The sequence below is a fragment of the Coregonus clupeaformis genome, chromosome 11 (genome assembly GCF_020615455.1).
Source record: "Coregonus clupeaformis isolate EN_2021a chromosome 11, ASM2061545v1, whole genome shotgun sequence".
NCBI classification, from domain to species: domain Eukaryota; kingdom Metazoa; phylum Chordata; class Actinopteri; order Salmoniformes; family Salmonidae; genus Coregonus; species Coregonus clupeaformis.
The window spans coordinates 45,887,633-45,906,565 of record NC_059202.1 but is presented as its reverse complement, the minus strand read 5'-3'; the positions used below and the strand labels follow the sequence as shown (position 1 = coordinate 45,906,565).

General features: G+C 41.4%; 1 protein-coding gene across 1 annotated transcript; it reads left to right on the top strand.

Annotated features, from left to right (window-relative positions):
• Nucleotides 1-8,242: 8,242 nt before the first annotated feature.
• LOC121577335 (E3 SUMO-protein ligase ZBED1-like) lies at nt 8,243-18,581 on the top strand. The gene is made up of 4 exons (XM_041891093.2): nt 8,243-8,563; nt 9,080-9,708; nt 9,793-9,910; nt 18,274-18,581. Exons 1-4 carry the CDS (start codon nt 8,278-8,280, stop codon nt 18,579-18,581), a joined length of 1,341 nt encoding a protein of 446 aa, XP_041747027.2. The 5' UTR covers nt 8,243-8,277.
• The last annotated feature ends 352 nt before the right edge of the window (nt 18,582-18,933 follow it).

Genomic DNA, 18,933 nt, shown 5'->3' with positions numbered 1-18,933 from the left:
GAAACAAACAAACTTTACTCGGTGTGGCGGAAGTTCGCCACGGCCGTGCTGTGAATGGGTCAGAGATGGTAGGAGATAGTGATGGAGAGGAAAGGGAAGCAAGTATGGAACATAGTGGTTCAAATAAAGGAGGGAGTAAGAAAGAGAAAAATAAAGCTGGAGAGAAAGGGAGTAGGGGTATGAAGGGGAGCGAGAGTTCTATGGAGGTAGAGAGGAGGCAGAAAAGGAAGTTTGAGGAGAGCAACCTAGATTCCAACGATAGTGGAAGTTCGGAGGCAGAAAGTGCAGAGGAAGGGCAAGATAAGACACGAGAGGATCATGGAGGTGAGGAGGAGCATAACGTGATTATGAAGTTTAGGGAGGAAGGGGGAGTTGGGGAGATGAGTCCGACAAGGTTGACGGCTGTGATAAACAAGTTGATTGGGGAAGTTGTTAATGCTAAAGTGTTAAGAGATGGGAGCTTGTTGGTGTTCTGTAAGGACATGGCGCAGGGGGAAAAAGCTATAGGAGTGAAGCAAATAGGGAAGTGTAAGGTGGTGTCTAGCAGCTGGTCTGACCAAGCAGGGAAGCAGTGGAGTAAAGGGGTGATAACAGGAGTGCCTGTGAGTGTTAGCACTAAAGAGATAAGGGAAAATTTGAGAGGAGGCGTTCTAGTGAATGCACAAAGATTGCAAGCAACAAGGGGTTAGCACATCTATTCTGTTAAATTTTAAGGACCGGGTACTGCCAAATAAGGTAACAATAGGATATATGAGTTACTATGTGAGGGCTTACGTACCGAAACCTTTAAGATGTTATAAATGCCAGAGGTTTGGGCATGTGGCAACAGTCTGTCAAGAGAAAAAGAGGTGTGCCAGGTGTGGAGGGGAGCATGAGTATGGGAAGTGTGGAGATGGTGTACAACCAAAGTGCTGCAACTGTGGGGGTGCTCATAGTGTGGCATATAGACGGGTGTGAGGCTATGAAGAAGGCAGTGGAGGTGCAACAAGTGAGAGTGGAGAGAAGGGTATCAATATGCTGAGGCAGTGAGGGTGGTCCAGGAGAGAAGGGTGTCATATGCTGAGGCAGTGAGGGTGGTCCAGGTCCAGGGAAATACAGGTTCAAGGGAGAGAAGGGTAGGAGCATCTAGACCAGGGATTACAGGGCAGGTGGGCAGCGATATGGTATACATAGAAAAGAGAAAGCTGGTGACGTTCATAGCAGGAGCTATCAATAGCACTGATAAAGTAGAGTCTAAAACGGAGAGGATTAAACTAATAGTGAAAGCTACTGGGAGACATTTGAGTATGACAGGGTTGACATGGGGAGAGGTTCGAGATGACCTCAAGCAGCCGATAGTGGAGTCATGTATTACTGGATCTTAGTTATGGTAGTAGTACTACAATGGAATGCTCTAAGCCTGTTGGGCAGGCAGTAGGGAGTGATCATTACTCCATTCTATGCACAGTAGGCCGAAGGGAAGAGGAGGTGTTAGTGGAGGGAGTAGGCAGGTGGGTGTTTGGAAGGGCAAAGTGGGATCAGTTTCAGGAGCTGAGTGAGCAGGTGATGGCTCGGGTGGATATGAGAGGGGATGTAGATAGTATGAATAACTGGGTGAGAACAGCGTTAGTGGGGGCAGCTACTGAGGCTATACCTACAGTGAGGGAAAAAAGAATTTGATCCCCTGCTGATTTTGTACGTTTGCCCACAGAGAAAGAAATGATCAGTCTATAATTTTAATGGTAGGTTTATTTGAACAGTGAGAGACAGAATAACAACAACAAAATCCAGAAAAACGCATGTCAAAAATGTTATAAATTCATTTGCATTTTAATGAGGGAAATAAGTATTTGACCCCCTCTCAATCAGAAAGATTTCTGGCTCCCAGGTGTCTTTCATACAGGTAACGAGCTGAGATTAGGAGCACACTCTTAAAGGGAGTGCTCCTAATCTCAGTTTATTACCTGTATAAAAGACCCCTGTCCACAGAAGCAATCAATCAATCAGATTCCAAACTCTCCACCATGGCCAAGACCAAAGAGCTCTCCAAGGATGTCAGGGACAAGATTGTAGACCTACACAGCTTGGTGAGAAGGTGACAACAGTTGGTGCGATTATTCGCAAATGGAAGAAACACAAAATAACAGTCAATCTCCCTCGGCCTGGGGCTCCATGCAAGATCTCACCTCGTGGAGTTGCAATGATCATGAGAACGGTGAGGAATCAGCCCAGAACTACACGGAAGGATCTTGTCAATGATCTCAAGGCAGCTGGGACCATAGTCACCAAGAAAACAATTGGTAACACACTACGCTGTGATTGGGTCAGCAGTCTATAATTTTAATTCACAGTACAGTAGGTGGCGGAAATGCACCATAACGTTGGATGCCAACCGCCGATAAACCCCACTGAAGAAGAAGAAGAAGTAGGGACATCCCAAATATTCCGAATAGCAAGGACCATTTTGACGCAGATCACTGGTGGCTATCAAACTAAGCCTAATGCTAACTCAATTAATTGATCAATTCATGGTGTTCTTAAATAACGAAAGAAATAACTGGAAATTATGATCAAGGGGTGATAAAAACATGGAAAAGTTAAAATGGTAAGCAATGTTATGTTTTTTGAAAGTTTCGTTTTGCAACTAAAAGCAAATTCAGTTAGGCTATTTTGCATTATGTAGGCTAGACCAAGTTTGGCTACTTGAGTTTGTGAAAGTTTGGGGGCGCGTGAAATGACAATGATTGATACTCTAAACACAGCTACCCTAAGAACCCAATTCAGATTTATTTTCTCCATATCGAATCTTTCCACACTCAGTTTTACATATGACCCATATCAGATTTGTGCATTTACACTGGGAAGATCTCAATTGCATACTCCTCTCTCCTCGTCTCCTTCTTCTTTGGTATCATGGCATTCACACATTTTGTTTGTGCATGCGGTCACCTACACCTACAATTCCTTTCATCCTCTACTCTCTTCACTGCCTCAGCATGCAACACCTTCTGTTCTACTCTGACCCTGGCAACCTCAACCTGTCTCTCTTCTTCTTCGATGAGGTTTAACGGCGGTTGGCATCCAATATGTTGCATTACTGACACCTACTAGACTGGAGTACAACTCCCTTATACTTTGCTTGAAAAATAAAGAAATACCCTACCATCTCACAAATTCAAAGAAATATATAAAATAAAATGAACACCATCCTACTCCACTATTTGAATCTATTTATTCCTACCTCATGCCCTCAACCTGAAAGGATGGGACATCACCACTTAACACACCCTGTAGCTCTTCTGATGTCAAATCTCGCACACCCAAATACCACTCTGCAGCTGCCACCACAACCTCAATTTTCTGCAACTTCCGTTCCATCCCTGCAGTACAGTTAATAACCATTGCTATAAATGCTAAAAATCCAATCTTACTGAAACAAATATCACTTGTTGGCCTATCCCTCTGTACTGGTACAGATCTACTACTCTCACCACTCCTCCCCCTTGACCCATCTTCCTCTACTTTCTTCACTGCCTCAGCATATGACAACTTCTGCACCACTCTAACCCTGGAAACCTCAACCTGCCTCTCTCGCACGGGACATTTCTGATCCCCAGCCCCATGGGCACCCCTACAATTAGCACATACCACTACTTTCCCCAATTCTACACATTCCTTTCATGCCCTTCTGCACACTTCTCACACCTTGGAACCTCCCTCCTACACACTGCTGCCACATGCCCATAAGTTTGACACCTGTAACAACGTAATGTATTCGGCACATAAGCTCGTACAGGATAACTTATATATCCTAACTTCACTTTGTCGGGCAAAGACTCAACTTCAAAACTCAAAAGAATAGACAATGACTCTTCTGTTTCCCCACTCTCGCCACCCTGTTTGCGTCGCACCAAACGACGAGCATCACAAACACCGGGAATCTTCACCTTTCAGTTGATCAACTTTTACATTTACTGCTACCACAGTAATCACTCCTTTCAATGGCGCCCTTTTCTTGAGAGCGAAACAATTCACAATTCTTTCCCCCATTTGTTTAACTCTGAGCACCTTCTCCCTCTGACCAGCAGAAACACAAACAATTATCACTAGACCACTTCTGGTTACCCTCACCAATTCCACTGTACCCAACTCTGTTTTCACCCACTTTGAAACCACAAATTGATCAGCCAAAGGCAAGGGTCCCCTTTTTCCAAAAACGTCACTCCTACTGTCACATACTCATCTTTATCCTGACCCTCGATGCAAGCCTCAGGCTCCGAGAACTTCACCACACCTACCACCTCCGATACTTCACTTCCATTTCTCCTCCTGTCTTCAGCTCACTCTGCTTACATTTTCTACCATTCTTCTTTAACAAACCTTCTCCCTTTTTTCAGCCATTTTTAACCAACTCAAGCTCACAATCTTCCTCCCTCTCTCTCTTACACCTCCTCTGCCTCTCTTTTTCCCTCCATTCCTCCTCCGTATTCCAAGTATACGTCTCCTTATGATAATACTGCACTTCTCCTGACATACATCTTGTTCTTGCTTTCTCAAGGGACGCCATTTACGAGGCTCTCCAACCAAATCTTTGTCTAAAGTTACTTCCACCGTACTCCTGGTTCGCACCAGGGGACTCTGGCATCGCTGCCTATCTCTCAATTTTCTTATCTTGTTCTTGGCTAACCCGTCAGTAAAGCTCAGCGCTCTCTCGCTTCGCCCAACCAATCTCTTTTGTCAACATTTATCAAATTGTACTGGCATTTCCTGTTCCCATCAGCCCGGTCATACATTTTTTTCAAACTTCAGGTAAATCATCTTTATGAAATGATTGGATGGAAACTTGGTTTATGACTTGAACACATATCATTGACAACATTTGGACAGGAACTATAATCCGGTTTTAATACTGTTTTCAATGGTTTTCAATTGGCAAAAAACGTAGCACAATGGTCTTCAGAGCAAAAATGTAATAAAAGGCATCTGCCAGAAGTTAATTGAGTAAATATAATTTAATATACATTAAATGACTGCGTTTTCACGAATTTGGTAATATAATCTTCAAGCCAATTCAAAAGATTAGGGGACAGGACCCAGAAGTATGACCACGTCACTTGCACATGTTATTACTTTCAAATATAAAGAAAAGGCGGTAAAAAGAATGCTGTATACTAAAGTTTGCCGGTTTTTGTTAAGGTATAAAAGGGATATTTGTAGACATTTTCATATTCCACTTAAGTGAAGAGTTACATCCAGCAGGCCTTTTTACATTATACATTATATTCAAGGCATTTATTTAAATAATGTGATTAAGCCAGTGGCTCGGATGTAACTATCCAAGCAGTAGATACATCTCCTTCAAATGTTGATATTTGGTTGCATTGTCAACCAAACACTATTCAATATTACTTTTGTAATACAGTAAACAGCTATATACAAACTAATGTAACATGCAACCTTAAAATGAGTAACACATCCATTTTGAGGTTACTGTAACTAAAAATGTCTTCTTATGTAATCATATAAAGCGTGCATGTTCAAGATAGCATACATAGGTCATAGCAGGTCTGTGGAGATCTTCACAATTGCTGTAATAATCTGCGCAGAATCTCGAACGGCATTGATCACTTGCACTATGTACTTTTAATGTAATCTCAACTGCAATCTAGGTCATTTGGTTCTGCTATGAGATGAAGCACAGTGATGTCACATTAATCTGTTGTATAAATAAACAAAATATCTGACACTGTATTCCCATTTGAACTTTGCTGTGCTTTTAAATGGTTCAAAGCACAGTGATAGATATTTGAGTGACAATTTAACCAAAAATCAGACATTGTTTTTCCATTGGGATTTGGTTGTGCTTTTAGATGGTTGAAAGCATAGTGATAACACATTCAAAATTCAACTAACTTTTGGCTGTCTTTCTGAGTGGGTGAATATAGGTTGAAATGATGGATTTATCAGTGACGTATCAACCAAATATTATCCAATTCACCACATTGAAATGACGTATTGTGCCCAGCGGGTAAGCTATACTCGAAACTAACTAATCTTTAAACTGTATTTTTGTTTATTATTGATTAGGTTGAAAATATTTGGAATTATTTTAATAACAATCCTCTATCCTATGCATTTCTCAGCAGTTTGGTGTGTCATTGGTGCATGTGTTTCTTTTTCATTTAAAATTCATCACTAAAATCATGGAGCAAAACTCCTTTTCATTTTCAGAGCCAATACAACCTCTAAGAGCCTGGCAGGAGCGAGAATCTGGGATGTGATAGGTCCATTTAATTGTTTGCCAACAGAAAGCGTTCTCATTTTAATGTTCTCCCCAGCTTGTAGAATTGTGAGTGGATTAAACGGAGCCCCTAATTATTTTGGCTTTAGTTCTGGATTAACCCTCTGTACTGTGGACTCCAATTCACACTCCACATTTGATGAAATGTGAACTGACATAAATACCGTGGCTCAGTTTCAATCCGATTATGCGGTTAAATCAACTCAATGCTAACCCAAGCATCGGACGCTGGCGGGCCTCCTTTCTGCCACTCCTACTAACAAGTGACAGCGCCTCCCCAAAACACAGGGACCCACGCTACCTCGGCATAGCCCCACGCTACACCCTCACCCCGCATGAATGGGGCCCATTCAGTGAGGTGACGCACACAGTGCACTGAATCAACCTAAATATTGTTTTATGAGCAGCAAATAGGTGGCACCCCATAAAGAAAGCTCCCATCCTTGGCGTGCTGGAATTTCCACACTACTTAAAGTGGTTAACAGAATAGAATAAATAGGAGAAGCTGTTACAATGGCAAGTCTTGTGTCCCTCCACCAAGGAACAAAACAGGGTAGGGAACAACAAGGAGGTAGTCTAAAAGAACTGCATTTTCAGGGTATTGCTTAACTTCAAATACATTTAGCAGCAATACGTTTCCCAGATTTGAGTGCACAATGGCCTCTCAGTATGGCAAAGCGTTAGGCCAGTTGATGAGGTATGTGTGTGGATGTCTATGTGCTGCGGTGGGAAACAGGAATACATATCCATGGTTATGTGGGACTGGGGTTACAGGGGAATCCTGAGAGTCAGAGAGCTCATGAGAAATAATTTGTGTATTGTCATTTATGGCTTTTGAGTTGAGACCTTTGTTAAGTTTGCATTCATTTCTTAAATAAAAATGTGTGTTGCTGAAGTTAGTATGAAGTGTATACCAACAGGCCAATATAACTATAATTATTATTTAAGTTTGAATATTTACAGTTTTCATAAATTGGACGTGATAACAACTGGCATCTTTTTCGGAATACTTAGAGCCATCTCCCATGTTCATGAGGAGGAGCTCATGACAGAACCGAATGCCTGTAAGGCAGTGTTGAAATTGAGCCGGAGCTACACAGAGCCGGGTTCATGCACCTTGGGTGAAAGGGAGAGCTAGGTGGAGCCAAGCTCCAGCACCTTACAGGTCCAAAGAGGAGTAGGATAAAAAGTAGGAAAGAAGTACACTAAATCAAGGTTAGGGTTTATAAGAATGGGTTAAGAACCAACCCTAACCCTAGCTTCATGTTCACATCCCAGTTCAACCCTAATGTCCACCACAAACTAGGGCTGAACGATTAATTGCATTCGCGATAATATCGCGATTTGACTGAACGCGATTTTCTAATCGCAACGTGCGCGATTTGAGGTGGTCACGTGACGCGACTTTTCATGCTGTCCAGCGCAATGGCCTCTTGCTCGACGGAACAGTCAGAAACTGACACAGCTGATACTTTAATATCGAAGAGGAACAGCACGTCGGTGGTGTGGAACTATTTTGGTTTTAAAAAAGAAGATGCTGAGCAGCATCAGGTGTTGTGCAGAGCATGCCGTGCTCCGATTGCTACTTCACGGGTAACACTACAAACCTGTTTCAGCACTTTAAAAAATACCACAAATCAATGCATGACAGTTGTATGACCAAAATGCCGAGCATCAGTGCGCGAGACAAGCCAAATACCTCAAGACAGGGATCACTGACAGAAATGTTCGAAAGTGTCACTCCGTATGAACGTAATTCAAAACGGCACGGAGAAATCACTCGGACAATAACCGAGTTCATAGCCAAAGATATGATGCCTCTCAGCACGGTGACCAAGCCTGGGTTCATGGCATTAATACATACGCTTGATAAACGTTACAGTATACCCTCCCGCACATACTTCAGTCAGACTGCCATACCGGAGCTGTACAAAAAGTGCAAAGAGAAAGTCGCCACGGAACTTAAAACGGTGGAGTTTTTTGCTAGCACTACTGATATGTGGTCAAGCCGCACAGCTGAGCCGTACCAGAGTCTTACAGTCCATTTTATTGATGAAGATTTCAACCTCCGAGCTCGCTGCCTACAAACTACCTACTTCCCAGACGATCACACAGGGGAAAATATTGCAGCCGGCCTGAGAGAAGGGCTTGTCAGCTGGGATCTCCACGAGGAGAATCACGTCTGCATCACGACGGACAACGCGTCGAATATGGTGCTTGCTGCGCGGCTTAATGAATGGACGAGGCTCCAATGTTTTGGCCACAGATTACATCTTGCCATTGGTAAATTATCGTGTGTGTGTGTGTGTGTGTGTGTGTGTGTGTGTGTGTGTGTGTGTGTGTGTGTGTGTGTGTGTGTGTGTGTGTGTGTGTGTGTGTGTGCGCGAGTAGAGAGAGAGATGCGTCGATTAGTAAAGCTGAATATACAAATATATATAAATGATATTATATAAATCGGATGGGATTAAATAAATTCATACTTCCACTCCTTTTCTAATATGTAAATTCATTTTACTTGCTTATATCATATGTCTGTCTGTGGTGGAATGCCCACCTGCATTTTTTTTTCTTTTCTTGTTTTTGTTTTTTACATGTTTTTTTAGTGTTTATGAGAGAGAGAGAGAGAGAAAGAGAGAGAGAATTGACATGCAAATAAAGACCCTTTGAATTGAGAGAGAGAGAGAGGATGTGTTGTGGATGTGTGTATTTCAGAATTACAGCTAATTTGAGTGTGTAATAGTGAGAGCCTTGTATCAAAACTCAAATTGTGTGTAATACACTACTTTTTATTTCTTTTAGAAAATGCACTCAAAGATGACAGAGTGTCAAGGGCAACAGCACTGTGCAGGAAGCTGGTGGGGCACTTTTCCCACAGTTGGAAGAAGAAAGCAGCCCTGACGGAGGCACAGAGAGAGCTCAAACTCCCTGAGCACAACCTCATAACGGAGTGCCCAACAAGATGGGGTTCTAAAGAAATGATGATTGCCAGAGTGCTTGAACAGGCCAAAGCCATTTCTCAGGTATTGTCTGGAGATCGATATGCACGCTCCCTTATCCCAACCTGGCAGGATATTGACGTGTTGGAGTCGATTCACAAGGCACTGCATCCTCTACTGGAGTTTACTGATGCTCTTTCTGGAGAGGAGTATGTAAGCATCTCCTACCTCAAGCCAGTTCTCCACCTTTTTGCCACATCAGTCCTGGCTGAAGATGCTGAGGACACTGACCTGACTAAATCAATAAAAACCAAAGTCCTAGCATACCTCAATAACAAATATGGAGACCCAAACATCCAGGAGCTTTTGGATGTTGCCTGTTTCCTGGACCCTAGGTTCAAAATACAGTACATCAGTACAGACAACATCCCTGCTATCAAGACTCGTCTGAAGACAGAGATAGTAGACTTGGCACAACGTACATATCATTGGGTAAATAATTATGTATTTCACAAAAACAAAAATTTTCTGTAAAATCTAACTGGAAAACTAATGGCTGTTGTTTTCATCTAATAGGAGAAGAGGTCTCGTACTGAAACTGTTCAGATGCCTCAAAGTGCACAGTCCTTGGGGAAAAGACGAAGAGGTCTCTTGGCAGTTTTTCAAGACCAGTTCAGCCTCTCCTTCTTTGCCTGTAAATCTTGAAGATGTCGCAGAGGCAGAGATAAACAATTACCTGATGACTCCTACCATTGATGGAGAAGATGATCCATTGGCTTGGTGGAGGGTGCACAAGATCAGCTACCCACAGTTGTGCACCATGGCACGCAAGTATCTTTGTGTACCTGCTACAAGCGCTCCCCTCAGAGCGTCTTTTTTAGCACAGGAGGGAATATTGTGACTTGCACTCGCTCATCCTTGAAGCCAGAAAAAGTCAATATTCTGGTTTTCTTAGCAAAAACCTGTGAGCCACTGAGAACAGAACTGTTGGATAAGTATGGCTGGCAGTGCCATACTCGTAGTGAACTTTAGTCTGTGTGGTGTGTTATTGTTGTGTACTTGAGATAAGTGAGGCTCATCTATTTTATATTATAATATTCAAATCGTTTATAAAAAATAGTTTGTCTAAATTAAAAGTGCATTTCTCATTTTTTATTTATAACTTTATTTACTTTGATTTTACAAAATATTTTCAAAGCAAATTCCTTGTTTCAGTTGTGTGAAATGTTACTGACTTGGGAGCAGTAAGATACATACAATTTAAAATTATTTTTTTCTTAAGACTGTACCTTTTGCACACAGTGTTTACAAAGTTCATGCCTTTGTTTAAATTATTTAAATGCACAGTGGCAAAGCCACAGATGTTTCTGTAATGAGCAGTTCAATAAAAATGTCATTTATTTCAAGTCATACATGTTTGAATTTAATTCTAACAAATAGACCCAGCCTATGGGAAAGAACATTTCACACTAAATGTATATACTATTGTGTTGGTCATATTTAAATCATTCATTATGTTTTGTAGGGGAAAAAGGATAAATAAATTAAATCGCATATTAAATCGCAATCGCAATATTGGGGGCAAAAAATCGCAATTAGATTATTTTCCAAAATCGTTCAGCCTTACCACAAACCTAACCCTAGCCTCAACCACAACCCTAACCCTATCTTCATGTTCACATCCCGGTTCAACCCTAATCTCGGTTAACCCAGAACTAAAGTCTTGCATAATTGGTCAGATGCTTGATTAAGGTCTGGGTCCATACTTGTTAAGAGAAGAAATAGAACGAGGATCGGAACCTTAATGAAGAGCTCCACCGTCTCTCTTTGCAAGTTACAGGCAAGTCTATGGCCCAAATGTCCCCTCCCCTTCCGGAATTTGAAAGACGCTAACACCTGCGAAATCGTGATTTGTCCAAAGCACCAGAACTAATGCTGCTCATTATCTCACGCATCCGGTTGTATCATGACATATCTAGGGTACCATTTATGCTTATGTAGTCTGTCCATGAGAGATGAGTTCAGCCCTAACACTAGCTTCAACAACAAACCTAACCCAAACCTTATCTCCAGCCCTAACACTAGCTTCAACAACAAACCTAACCCAAACCTTATCTCCAGCCCTAACACTAGCTTCAACAACAAACCTAACCCAAACCTTATCTCCAGCCCTAACACTAGCTTCAACAACAAACCTAACCCAAACCTTATCTCCAGCCCTAACACTAGCTTCAACAACAAACCTAACCCAAACCTTATCTCCAGCCCTAACACTAGCTTCAACAACAAACCTAACCTAAACCTTATCTCCAGCCCTAACACTAGCTTCAACAACAAACCTAACCCAAACCCTATCTCCAGCCCTAACACTAGCTTCAACAACAAACCTAACCCAAACCTTATCTCCAGCCCTAACACTAGCTTCAACAACAAACCTAACCTAAACCTTATCTCCAGCCCTAACACTAGCTTCAACAACAAACCTAACCCAAACCTTATCTCCAGCCCTAACACTAGCTTCAACAACAAACCTAACCCAAACCTTATCTCCAGCCCTAACTTTAGAAACGCCTGAAACTAGATCGACAAGACCGTAACTACGAATTGGATATCACGAAAAGGTGTAAAAAATAATAATAAAATAGATCCCCTACATACTGGTCTTGACGTGAATAACAAAAACTGTCAGGGGAGGCTCTCTTCTGTACTGTTCAACCAATCCAGTAAATGGATTGTGTCACGGGCTCTCTTTCCAGGCTACACTAACCCTCTTCAGCTCTAACCCTAACTTCAGTATTCTGTTTCCAAAATGGCCTTCCTCGAATCAATCAGCAGAGGGCGTACTTAACATTGTTCCTTGAGTGTTTGGACATTGAAATGACAATAATCAGCATTTTCATGAGATTGTGGTAAATACTTAGGTTAAAAATAAAACAAAAATAGTATTTATGTAATAAATACTGATATTGGACAGACCACTAATTACACATTGGTGTCACCTTAGACCATTAGTCTAGTAATAACATGAAGATAATTGACTCTGAGAAAAAAAAACAGTAAGATTCAATGCAACAGTCTGAATTCAGGTCTCCCATAGACCACATAGTAGGAAGCTGACAGTATGTACTGAGCCTTGGATCTGGGTCTTTAGACCAGCCAGTCACTAATTGCATGCTCATGAAAGGGAAATGTTGTGGTATTGTTCTTGTCAGTGGGCAGTAATTGCAGTGAGCAGTAGGGAACAAGCTGTTGTTGGGTTTGTGTCAGTTGCTCATGTTGATTCATTGCCATTCATTGATCACTGGACCAGGTGGATGGTGACTTTATCTGCATAGGTGTCATACATGAATGTGTTATCGGCAAAGACACAGTCATAAATATGCTGGCACTCATTTTTTTTTACAATCATTTAGCAGACGCTCTTATCCAGAGCGACTTACAGTTATTGAGTGCATACTTTTCATACTCATCTACCGTTGTTTTTCTGAAAACAAACACATTACAATTCAGATAGCATCCAATCACTCGTTTTTTCCCCCAGAATGAAACATTTGACATACTAAAAGAACACTTGTTGAAATAAACAGACAAAGCAACTTGTTCACATTAAGAAAATAAAAAAGAGAATAAATGCACTCACTAGTACACACACATACATGCATTTCTTCCTTTCTTACACTTCCCTTACAAAGAACCCACATAAAAAAAACACGTGAAAAGAACACGTGAAAAACCACATGTGGTTTTCGGACACGTGAACAAAAAAAACACGTGAACAAATCACGCGAAAAATTGCACATGTAAAAAAAAATACAGACGTGGTTTTCGGACATATGTGTGACATTTCACATGTAAACAAATCACGTGAAAAATAAACATGTGAGTCAGACGCATGGTTTTTGGACACGTGTGAAGTTTCAAATTGATTATTCATATGACATTTCAGATTGTGTGTTTTCGTAACTGGTGGGATTAGAACCCAGGTCTCCATGGGAGAAGCCAACGGCTTGACCATTCGACCGAGAGGGCCAACACTAATTTTGATGTCGTAGTCGGGGCTACCTCATCACATGACCATGACCGACTCATGTCCGCTACACTTTCACATGTGTATTTTCACATTTTAATGTCAACTAGAGCTGTCAAACTATTCAAAAATGTAATTGAGTTTATCGCAGGATTTGCTGTGATTAATCACAATGAATCGCAAATTCATAATTTGCTCAAATTGAGCTGTAATTTAAGATTTGTTTATACAAAAAGCATTACAAGAATATTGACGTCTTGATTTTGTCCAAAGTACCAGTTAGCAAAATCAGATAAATTGATAAACACACTTTAACCTCAAAGTCAACTTGTTTTTTACATTGGATTGTTGTTTTTAGCTTTAAATTACAAAATGGCTAATTCTAACATGTTAAACAGGATAAATAAGGAAACAAGGAGAGCTAGCTTCTCTGTTCTTTTCACTGGGCTTCTTCCAACGGTCACAGACCAATGTATGAAGAAGAGAGGCGTGCGCCTTCAGGAGTAACACTCCAAATGGATGGCTCAGAAATAAGAAATCATTATTTTTTAACACACTTCAATTATTATACTCAGGTAGGCTAAGTTACCTTTTACAGAATGGCATTACATCATTTGCAATTCCACATGTGGAAACATTGCTACTGCAATATGTTAACGCCACCTTTTCACATGTGAGGAGAATAACACTATTTAACTGCCACATGTGAATGTTTCTTACATGTGAAAGTGCAAAATAGATTTTCACATGTGAATGGTTTTCACATGAACTTGCAATTCCACATCTGAAAGTGAGATATTCAAATATGGAGTTTTCTTACATGTGAAACTGCAAATGTGATTTTTCATGTGATTGGTTTTACATGTGAAAATGCAATTCCATATGTGAATGTGAGATTTTCACATGTGGAGTTTTCTTACATGTGAAACTGCAAATTTGATTTTCACATGAGATTGATTTTCACATGTGAACTTGCAATTCCACATGTGAATGTGAGATTTTCACATGATAATGTTTTTCACATGTGAAACTGCATATCCAATTTTCACATGTGAATGTTTTAACATGTAAAACCGCAAATTTCACATGTGCAACTGCAATTCACGTGAGGTGAAAACATGTTTTCTTTTCACATGTGGAAAGGTGGTGTTAACATGTGAAATTTAAGCTCAACATATGAAATCAGCTATTTAACATGCGAAATTGCGATTTCACATGTTAAACTGCAAATTTGACCAGTTTTTTTATGTAAGGGTTAGCTAACATAGGGCTTTGGCTAAGGTAAACTTTCACCAATTGCAATTAATACAAATCAAAGCAGAACAATACAGTAATGCTATGAGCAAACTGATTAGTCTATAGCTCATCCTGAAGGGAGAATCAACAGGTACCACTACTGTTGTTGGATTACTGAATATATAGAATGAATATGCATCTCTCCAGCTGGCTGCTTCCTCTGTCTAAAGCAACTGTAGGCGTCTCCATTTCCTCTCCAATGGTATGGTCTTTAGTCTAGTTGTAGCATCCCATTGGGATGGGGCAAAAAATAATATAATTGAGGGATAGTGGCAGGACAAGTTCAGACTGTTGATGCTACAATTGAAATAAAAACAGTCCTGCTTCTGTTGAGATGCCTTGTCTGCTGTGCACACTGACTGTCATGCACACTGACTGTCACTGAAGCCACTCATAATGTAGTCTGCCTTTTGAGATTAACTAGGCTGAGTGTAATACAATGTAGTCCTTCACTTTTCTATACTTGAGTATGATTGTTGAGCAACACATTAGATAACGCTTCTTCTGTTTTTTTACATAACTGAATCATTGGTACATTTAGTAATTTATTATTTAACCTTTATTTAACCAGGGTAATCAATTAAGAACACATTCTTATTTACAATGATGTCATGGCAACAGGCAAAAGGCCTCCTGTGGGGACGGGGTATTAAAAAATACAATACAAATAAAAGTAAGACAAAACAGATAACACAGACAGAAGACGCTGGCAACAGCACAAATACAACAGCAAACAAACAGCGGATGTGTGTGCGTGCGTGCAGGCATGTGTGTGAAGTAAAACAACATACTTCCTTACAAAAGGCAACGCAAACTAGTGACAACTAGAAACAACTACTGTACATGTCTCAACAACCTGTTCATCACCTTTGAACTCCTCCAGGGACACCAGGTCCTGTTTTAGGTTGGCTTGGAGGGAATTCCAAGACCAGGCGGCTGAGTAATGAAAGGCCCTTTTTCCATGCTCGGTTCTAATTTTCGGGACTTTTAGCATAAAACAAGATTGAGATCTGAGCTTCTATGCATTTTTATTTTGAGCTAGAAGAGAGAATAAATAAAATGGCAGTTTTCCTAAAATGGTCTTATAAATAAGAATGTACCAGTGTTTGAGCCTGCATGTTGCTAGTGATGTCCACCCGACAGCACTGTAGGGATCACTGTAGAGTTAGACGTCTCTGATTGGTGACAAAATGAAGGGCTGCATGATACACAGAGCCTTCAGTATAGAGCTTGAGGCTTGCACATACTGTAAATAGTATCACCATAGTCCAATACAGAGAGAAAAGTACAATGAATTAACTGCCCTAAGCAACATCCTACAAACCCTTCAAATACCTTACAAAACAATGCCCATGATTTTCCCAGGCCAGAGAATATGATAGATCTTCAAATTGGTATGGACTTCACTAACTCTTCAAAGCCTCTTAGGCAATATGTCTGTTTGATTTTCTCACCATTAGCCACATAAATGATTCTATTGTTACAGGTCTGGATCAGTGGAATGGCCCTTTTTAAGTCCCCAAGTTGTACACAAAACAGTTAAAGACAAAATGGTCTATGTCTAGCTCATTTGTTTTCAGCTAAAGTGATACATCTTTCTTGCATGTGTTCTACTACTGTGCAGTGACATTTTTCCCTAGCTCTGGATGTAATTTGATGAAATAGAATAATATAATACCTTTCCTTTGGTAAAGTAGACTGCACAGAGGCCTGTCACCTTTAGGCAACAACACATGGATTTTCCCACAGGAACAATAAGTAGACTTTCATAGGGTAGTCCTGTTAACAAACAAACAGGTCACTAATGGAAAACCATGTTTAGCCCAAAGACAGCTAACAAGTTGTGTCTAGAACTGGGTCCACAGACCCACAGTTGGTGTGGAAGCCCAGTGTCAGTTTGGGTAACAGCAGACCCACAATAGCCCAAACCAGCCTCTCTACCAGGGGGCAAACAGAGCTACAAATGTCAATGCCGAGGGAACAATCCCAGAGTGAATGGAGCAGCATTAGCCAGGCCCCTAATGCCAGTTTACTAACACCTGTATTAGTGCACCATCATTGTGGTGAAGACCACTGTCCAACAACTAGTAATCCCATAAGCTTCCAAAGCATTTGCATATTCCTCATTATTTTATTTAAACCTGAAGAAGGCAGGTTTTCACAGCTAGCGTTCTCTGTTCCTCCACTCCCACTGCCTGGGTGGCTGTGGAATAGAGTAATAGAGTAATGTTAGTGAATGTGAGGTTGATATGTATGTATGGGATTAACAGAATGAGCTTGGGTGTGAACCAATGCAGCCATATTCTCTACACGGGATCAGGGTAATTGGAGGGTGGAGAAGATGGCCGATCCATTACGTTGAGTCTGTTTGCTCAGCGGTCAGCCGGCCTAGTTTTGCAATTTTGCTCCCGCTTTTGGCACTGCTACTTTGTAATATTGTGTGTGTGTCTGTGTTGGTGTGGGGGGGGCTTTTTGTCCCCAGACCTTAGCCCTTAGAACCCCCTACAAAGCAAATTCCTTGAAGATTTAGCATGGCGGACTAGTAGTGTGGTGAAAAAGGGAAAAATTGCTGTGTACATTTCAAGTGATACTTGAGGGGTGACCCAATCAGACCACACATTCTGCTGCTCTCTACAAGTGAGAGATAATTGAAATCTATAAACACCTCCAAAGCCCCTTTCTTATTTTTATTAATTCTCTGCTCTAAATCTCTGCATTAAATGTGCCAAAAGCTACTTCAAAGAAGATTGAAATGGTTCAAATTCAGCATATAAAGAAAGGCATTATCGAAAGGCTCTCCCTCTTGCAGAATCTATTTGATTGTGTTGTATTTTGAAAGCTAGTGGAAATATCACGGAGCGTAACGCAAATGATTCAAAGGAACAACATGTTTCAAGTCTTAATATCTTTTACAAATATATTTCAGCAAGTTATAACTCAAAATCATCATATTTGAAAGATGTAGGCTAGAGTTGGCCTTATCAAAGCTGTTAAGTTTGACTATTAGGCCATTAAGGCTGACATTTCCCATGTGTGAAAAAGATTATCCATCATGTAAAAAATCTGATTACAGGTGGTACTAATTCAATATTGTATGACACACACAATCACAATCACACATACACACACACACACACACACACACACACACACACAGATCACAACAGAGCTGTGTTAATCAAGTGGTGATTTTAAGTGGGAATCAGATCAGTTGTCACCACCCTTTGTGTGTGACAGTGGTAAGATAGCCTTCAGAGCAAATTAGGGGAGGGGGTGGTGTGTGTGTGCTCTGGGTCTGGGTGGGTTGTGAGGGGCTAATGGGTGATCAGTGTGAAGGATCGAGCTTCTCATTACCTCTAATCTCTAGTGTTCTACTGGGGATAGCTAGCTAGCTGGCCATTACTGTCACACAGCACAACAGTGATCAGTTACAGAATTAGACAAACGTGCTAACTCGTGAGAAGCTTCTCTAACTGGTGTGGGAGATCCTGTCATCTGGGATATGTTGTGCTATCTAAAGGCCATGGAGTCAGTGTTGTTTTCTAACATGTCTGTTTGCTACATAAGGCATAATTTGTGCCTTGTTGTGATTCAAAGATTGCCTGCTGACATAGTTTCAACACTCTAACCAGCTCAACACTCTCTCTCTCTCCAGTTCTGATACTGATGGCACTTGATGTCACTTGTGCCAAACGTAGGTTAATGAACCCCTGCCTGCATCCTCCCTACCCCAGGCTTCCTCACACACAAGCACACACAGTCCAGCACAAAGGTTTGGAAGCAGGTTGGAACAAAAGACATGGACTGGTGGCGGCCATCATGTCTTCTGCCTCAGCGAATAACACAACAGGCCAAGCCGCGTGCGGACCATGTGATCGGAACTGTATTGATCACTCAATTTGTGGCCCTGGTTATCCTGGGGCTGTCTGGTGCTGTCCCTGGGGCCCAGGAGGGGCTGGCCCAGGAGGGGCTGACCCAGGAGGGGCTGACCCAGGGCTACGTCTGCTCCCCTGACAGGCCCAGCTCTGGGGTTGAAGAATGAGGGAGGCAGGTGGTGTGACTAAGCAGAGCCTTGTTAGAGTGGGGGCGGTGCGGACGGGAGGGGCGCATCGCCAGGCCCTATCCAAAAACAGGCTGCTGCATGCTTTTTTACATCCCTCCAACTGTTCACATTTCAACGCTCTGACCCTTTTTTCATTTCTACACAATGCATTGTTAACAAAACAGTTTACAAACCACGGGCGATATATTATCCACTCTGACTTCTCAGACTTACTCTGACTAATGGATTCAGCCACTGAGCTGTGCAGAAGTCCACACATGAACAATGTTTAATATCTCCTTTGTGTAGCATTTGAAAACAAATGCAAACTTACTGATAGGTCGTATCTGTA

What these genes read in the sequence shown, in the direction of transcription:
- LOC121577335 (XM_041891093.2), top strand. Translation starts at nt 8,278, where the DNA reads ATGTGGTCAAGCCGCACAGCTGAGCCGTACCAGAGTCTTACAGTCCAT. An exon ending in CACAACGTACATATCATTGG is followed by an intron (nt 9,709 to 9,792) that starts GTAAATAATTAT and finishes TTCATCTAATAG; the next exon opens with GAGAAGAGGTCTCGTACTGA. An exon ending in CAGCCTCTCCTTCTTTGCCT is followed by an intron (nt 9,911 to 18,273) that starts GTAAATCTTGAA and finishes TCCCTACCCCAG; the next exon opens with GCTTCCTCACACACAAGCAC.